This window comes from Rhagoletis zephyria, unplaced genomic scaffold (assembly GCF_001687245.7).
Source record: "Rhagoletis zephyria isolate East Lansing unplaced genomic scaffold, Rhagoletis_zephyria_1.1 Rzeph_scaffold_23082, whole genome shotgun sequence".
NCBI classification, from domain to species: Eukaryota; Metazoa; Arthropoda; class Insecta; order Diptera; family Tephritidae; genus Rhagoletis; species Rhagoletis zephyria.
The window spans coordinates 1-6,905 of NW_016180140.1; the positions used below are offsets into that span (position 1 = coordinate 1).

General features: G+C 37.0%; 1 protein-coding gene across 1 annotated transcript; it reads right to left on the bottom strand.

Annotated features, from left to right (window-relative positions):
• Nucleotides 1-56: 56 nt before the first annotated feature.
• Nucleotides 57-1,473, bottom strand: LOC108381605 (zinc finger protein interacting with ribonucleoprotein K-like). Its single transcript, XM_017638021.1, has 4 exons — nt 1,188-1,473; nt 557-1,128; nt 342-476; nt 57-288 (listed from the first exon to the last, which is right to left on the bottom strand). Exons 1-4 carry the CDS (start codon nt 1,335-1,337, stop codon nt 111-113), a joined length of 1,035 nt encoding a protein of 344 aa, XP_017493510.1. The 5' UTR covers nt 1,338-1,473; the 3' UTR covers nt 57-110.
• Nucleotides 1,474-6,905: the final 5,432 nt, after the last annotated feature.

Genomic DNA, 6,905 nt, shown 5'->3' on the forward strand with positions numbered 1-6,905 from the left:
TTTTTTCAGTCCTGGTTGACATTTTCATGGAAACACCCATATGTATGTGAGCGAAAAATAATAATTGTAAATATTTACTTATTATTTTTGGTGAGCGAGTTTGAAATTACTTAATTACTTCTGCCATTATTACTTTTAAAATGATTGATTCCTACTTTATATATATTTTGTACATACGTAAAAGGTTTTTCGCCTGTGTGCGTTAGCGTATGCACCTTCAAAACGCCTGAATAGGTAAAACTTTTCCCACAGATATCGCAAGTGTACGGCCGTTCATTTCGATGTATTCTATAATAAAATTCAGTTAAGAATTTTTTCTATTTATTTTGAAGGAATTTTACCTCTCATGCTTACGCATTGTTGAACGGTCAGAAAATGTTCGTTTGCAATACTGACACGCGTATGGCCGCACTCCAGTATGTTTCCGTATATGTCGTGTCAGTTGGTAATTGAGGTGAAACGATTGGCCACAGATTCTACGCCAAAAAAGTTACAGGTGTACTCAAATTTCCAATAAGTCAAATGCAAAAAGTACATAGATCTTAACTAAACTTACTCGCACTCGTATGGAAGCTCGTTGCGATGACGTCTCATATGCGACTCCAGCGCATACTTACGGGGATATATATTACCGCAGATGTCGCATATATGTACATGTTTTTCTTTGTTGAGTTTCCTTTCATTTTTTGTGCGTTTAACCGCAGCACCATTCGATGTGATACCATGCGTCTTCTTTGATGGGCTGGGGTTTGGTTTCTGCTCCTGGATGCTATGAGAATGCTGTGAGCTTTCTCCAAGATCCTCGACGATCAAATCATCTTCATTCGCTTCATCCTGTATCCACATTTCTGAGTAAATTGCCAACCCTTCATAATCTGTTGCATTTTGTGTTTCATTAGCCATGTGCTCGGTTTGCTTGGTTACTTGTGCATTAATTTCTTTCGAATTATATTCCATTACATACTCTGAGTTATTGTCTTCCTCTTCGTCGGGCTCAGAAGATTTAAAGAAGAATTCCCGTAAATAATCGTCAGAATTTTTGCATATAATACGAAATTTATGAGCAATAGTGAGGAAAGCATTGCACTTTTTGCAGATACGCGTCGGAAGCTCCGGCTCGGTTAGGATCTGTAGTACGATTTGAGAATTGTATAGCTAAGTTTTTGAAAAATTGTATGTTTATTTGCCTTTATGCCTCCACAGGTTTCAATTTTCTCGTAAAGGCACACCGAGTCCGCATCTTGATCGAAGATAGATGCCATTTCCTCCCCTTCTTCACTACTTTGAAGACAAATGCGGCACATCAGCAAAGTATCCACCCCAAGCTTTATTTCCATTATCGAGCAAAATTTTGTATTTTTTGAAATACGGGTTTCAAAATCTCAAGATTGCTTTTACAGAAAAATACAAAATTTATAAACATCGACTGACGTAGAAACTGTCAAAATGACGAAGAAAAAAGATTGGCGTTGCCAGAGCTAGTTGTGAGCAAATAGGGGTATTCATTTAAGACAATCTAGGGTGCTAGAATAATAATGCCGGTGACAGCTGCGGTGTCAGCGCAATAGCGCAGTGAACTATTTGATCACGGCAGCATCTGAGCGTCACTACAATACCCATCGGCATACAGTATCATACACATGTCATATCTATTATTTCTTTAATTTTCGGCGCTGAGCAAAGCTTGTACAGCCTACAGAATTCAACTGCAAGGGATGTAGTAAATAAATGCCACGATATTCTCACAATTCTTGAGTAAAAGCTTTAAATTTGCCAAGGTACATAAGTTTCTGGCGTTCTCACCACTCAAAGGATAAATAAATAGTACGTGTAATTTTTCAAAGAACTAAAGCGAATTGTGTGTGTATCTCATGTTTCATGGCGCTAGCGCTTTTCATATATTGGTGTTGCCGCGGCAACTCCGGCTATGGTGTTAACGCAATTGCGCAGCGCAGCTCAGTGTTAAGCTGATGCCACATAAAACTTTTGCTTCGCTTTACGTGACAGATTCGCTTTGACAGATAAGATGAATTGTATGAAAATGTACAAAGCATGCCACATAAATCGTCGAAGCTGCAGCGCGAAGCGAAAAGATGGCCAACTCCCATCTTTTTGCGCGCTTTGACAATCAGCCAGTTTAATATTTATTTTGTTTCGTCCAAATTCGAGTTTTCATGCAGAAACATAAAACTTAATTACATTGCTGATAATTTTAAAGCAAAATATATGAAATCCACAGCAACTTTGACTAGTAAAAAAGCGGTACAAAATTGTTTTCTTGGCGTTCATTGTGGCATACCTTTTGCGTTTGGCGCTTTGCTGGCAAAGTTATAAATGTCACGCAAAGCTACAAAGTTTTATCTGGCATCAGCTTTAAGGCCTGCCCACATAGAACTTTCTCGTTGGCTTTGGCACTGGCGTTGGTTTGACAGAACGCACGTTAAGATAAAGCTCGGAACACTTTGACGACAGCAAGCGACAAGCAGCATCTGTCAAATTTTAAATACACACGTTCTTACGGACACAATTATTTTGACGACAGCACGACATCTTGGCTGCAGGACTGCAATTGTCGACGTCGCCAAATTAAATCTATTTCTAATTTTGCCGGCGACAATGAGTAGATGTAGTGCTGCAAAATTAAATTGTCGCAAAATTAATCACATATTCTTGATTGTTCATGTTTTTCTTATTTACTTAAATAAAAATACACAATTTGTGAAATAAATATAGCAAAATGTCAAACTTTAAAATCAGCTGTTTGCTATGTCGCTGAGGTCTTCAAAATGTTTAAGAAGCTGGCTTCAAGGCGACATTTGTCGACAAAATGATGTCGCTGTCGTTACGTCGTGAAGTTGCAGTCGTCAAAGTGTTCCGAGCTTGAGCTGCAAGGCGCATCAATTACAGGTGATAGCGATAGAAGCTATGCTTCTTCCTATGAGCACGCTTGTGTCAAATTATCGGCTGTTTTGCTTTATTTACATCTCCGCGTATACATACACATATACGTATATTTATACCCTGCAAATGCTCCCAAAATCTTTAAAAGTGTCGGAAATTTGTTACGATTCTTTTAGAAATCTTTAAAGAAAAACATATGAAGCGGTTGACAAGAACTAGTAAAGAAATTTCTGTACGATTTCTTAAAGGAAATTATAAAAGATTGTGAAACCTTTCAGAATTCTATGAAATCCTGGTATGCAGGGTATACATATGAATAGATAAAGAAGATGTTGATGGCACAAGGAGTTCATACCAACGGTAAATGTTGTTTTTGTATGATTGCTACAACCTGTAGTTGTTGAATCATGAGTAAGCTGGCTACAATGAACGCTTGGCAGCGAATGCATGGGCCACTAAATTAACATACTAACGACAGATAAATTAACGATATTTCTTGCCCTCACTTGATTAAAAAGGAAAAATACTTCACATAATTTTATTTATTTGCAACAGCTGACTTTGGCGTGAGCGTTGTCGAATTTTGGCTATGTGGACAGCTGCGTTTTAATTCATCTATTCATAGTCAGCTGTTGAAGCGACGCCAACGCCAATGCAACACCAAAGTTCTATGTGGACGGGACTGTACTCATGCCTAGTTAGCGGTCTCGTCAGCTGAGAATTTGTTTTCTTTAACTAAAGAAGAGTTAATTCAACATGTCAACACGTTTTAAAGCATTCTTAACACATTCTTACACGATATGTATTTGGATCTGTAAATGTTACTTTTTCAATACATATATAAATGCGTATGTCTGTCAAATTCAGTCTTTATTTAATTATTTAAAAATACGTTCCTTGAAAACGAAATATACTAACCTCAGATGATTCTATCTTACTTTTAGTTCGTTTTCCAGCGAAACAAGATGGTGTAGAACCCGCTCAAAAAACCGACATTTTTCATTATCTTCTTCTTGCGTGATCTTGTGCCGTTCGTTCATGGTGAGCGAGCAACAAGTCACGTAAAAACGCATATTTCGGATTATAACAGTCGTTATGGTACTGATCGTCTCGTAATTCGGTGTACGATATTTGCGTTTCTAGCGGAAGGTCTTCCCCAAAAAAATCACATATCTAACTTATTTATGGGCGAATTTGGATGCCTTTTATAATATAATATGCCAGAAACCTAAAACAATGCATGCAAATGGCCATCATTGACAAAAATTACATATTTGTATATAATTTCTTTTAGAATTTGTTTCTTCTCCGTGCCGCCGTGATCACCTTTTTCTGCTATATTAAGCACTTTAAATATATTTTAACTTAGTATTTTATTAAAAATACCTTTACAAACCTCTTTTCCTTGTAGCGTCCATTTTTAGTTTACCTTTAATTTTGTATTCCTCCTCTTCGCAAAAATGATCGATAAAACTAGGCTGGACACCGAAAAGTTATCGGATAAATCTGAGATTATTTTATAATTACAGATTAACAAGGGACAAATTTTGATGGCTAATCTCCTTTTCTAATTAAAGATTACGGAGTTAAGCTCGAAAATGAGGATAATCTACTTATACGTAAACCTAGTATAAGAAGTTCTATGTGTCTTCATATTACCTGAATCAACGCATCGTTTGTTTAATCGCACGTTCACACGTGCAAATCTCTAGATTATTAGCCGTCAAATTTGTTGTGCTTGTTATTCTCACATCTCAAGGAAAAGTTATTTTTTTTTTCTCTGTGCCACCGTGATCACGTTTTTCTGCTATATTGAGCAATATAGATATATTTTAACTTAACATTTTATTAAAAAAAATACCTTTAGAACCCTCTTTTCCTTGCCAGCGTCCATTTTTGTTTACTTTTACATTTGCCATTTCTCCTCTTCTTCGCAAAAACAATCGATAAAACTAGGATGGACACCGAAAAGTTATCGGTTAAATCTGAGATTATTTTATAATTACAGATTAACAAGGGAGGAATTTTATATGGCTAATCTCTTTTTCTAATTACAGATTAGGAAGTTAAGCTCGAAAATGAAGATAATCTACTTATATGTGAACCTAGTATAAGAGATGTTTCTATGTGTTTGTTTCAGACCGAAGTCAACCGCATCTTTCGTTTGAACGTAACCGTGCCTAATATCGCTTTCTCAGTATCGTCCGAAAGGCTAGCTACTGCTGTAAATTTAACTGTGCCGAATAATCAGGGCTATCACGGAATCCATCGTAGAAAATCTACGAATTCGAGTGCCTGTAGGAAGAACCTACATTTTGCATCAATTTTGCAGCGAAGAAAAACTAAAAAGGACCCAGAGATAGAGAACTGTTAAATCGATTTAAGAATGTACCCGTGGGAATGGAGTAATTCGCGATCGTAGTTAGGGGAGCGAACGAAGTTATTCAGGGTGCTGTGGGAAAATGGTTTTAGGTAATTGCGGCTTTAGTGAAAAATATCGATATATCGAAATATCTGCATATACCGATACTCTTTAAAAGTATCGCTACGATAAGTATCTATGCATTTTTGATATATGCCCATCCCTACGATTCTATCATTCTTGGGATGAATCGATACATGTAAATACAACTTGTACCATTTTCCCACGACATCCTGAATTACTTTTTTCGCTCCCCTAATTACGATCGCTGCACAATGTAGGTTCTTCCTAAAAATTTATAAGTTTCCGTATTAAATTAGGGATATACACAATGATGAACTTTTCGTTTCATCCTCAGAAAAAAATGCAAGTTTTTATTTGTGAGCTAGTTGCGATTTGTTCGTAATTCGCATGGTAATTGGATCTGAAATACTAACAAATGAGATAAAGGAGTAGCACTCGATTTATATAATTCAAGTACTTGAAATCAATTCAGGTTCATTTGCTAGGTTTACACGATCCATGATGTAAACGCTAAAGAGCGAAATACACCACACAAGCGGTTTGACAAACCAAGCGAAATTTCCCTTTGCTTCAAGCCATTTGTGCTGTGTATGGGGGTGTTTGAAGGTTTGACGGCGGTTTGTCAAACCTTCAAACACCCCCATACACAGCACAAATGGCTTGAAGCAAAGGGAAATTTCGCTTGGTTTGTCAAACCGCTTGTGTGGTGTANAACCACTTGGCACATGTTGGCCAGTTTACACAAATTTTCCATTTCTTACAGTTATATCCGCCTCAAACCGTAATAAATAAATAAATAAATACTATTATTTATTTATTATAAAATATATATTCATATTATAAAACTGTGTATACTGTTACGATTATCATTGACTACTTGACGGATTTCACAAAATCCTTTCGGTTCGTATCGCTGGATTGTTAAATAACACCTAAGATCGCCAAATTACAGTACAATTAACTTTATTGTACAACAAACACTTTACAATACTTGATTATGCAATAACACCAATTTACAATACTTGTTAAGGCAATTAAAACACGTTAAAACACTTGACAATACAATTGATCTGTTTTAAAACTTGACTTAAAGCTTGCTGATTTGCTACTCACTTGTAACTAACTCGACTTCCACTGTGGTAGCGGCCTTATATACCTGCGCTCGCCGTTATGCCAACTCTAGAACGTTCTGAAGTTTATCGCTCATTCTATCATTCGCTATTCGCAGAATTCATCCACTTGACGTTTCTCGCTGTCGAGCATTATACGTCATTCCTCGAACATTCTACGTCATTCCTTGAACATTCTGCTATTTCCTCGTTGTTCGCTTCGCGTTGCCGCAGTATGCGCCACACTGCCCTCCACCTAAGTCTATCACATACTTGCTGTTCCAAACACGGCAAGCCTTTCCAAGTGGACCCACTTCATCTTGTTCCTTGGTATCCCAATGGTCTGGATTCGATAACCACATTATTCAACCATTTGACGATCTTATACGGACCTTCCCAGTTGCATTGTAGTTTTCGGGACAAATCTTTCTTCCGTTGTGGATTGTACA

Bases quoted from the DNA above. Each gene is read 5' to 3' on its own strand.
- LOC108381605 (XM_017638021.1), bottom strand. From the start codon at position 1,337: ATGGAAATAAAGCTTGGGGTGGATACTTTGCTGATGTGCCGCATTTGT. The intron at 1,129-1,187 runs GCAAATAAACAT...ATCGTACTACAG, and splicing joins AAACCTGTGGAGGCATAAAG to ATCCTAACCGAGCCGGAGCT. The intron at 289-341 runs GTAAAATTCCTT...ATTTTATTATAG, and splicing joins ACAATGCGTAAGCATGAGAG to AATACATCGAAATGAACGGC.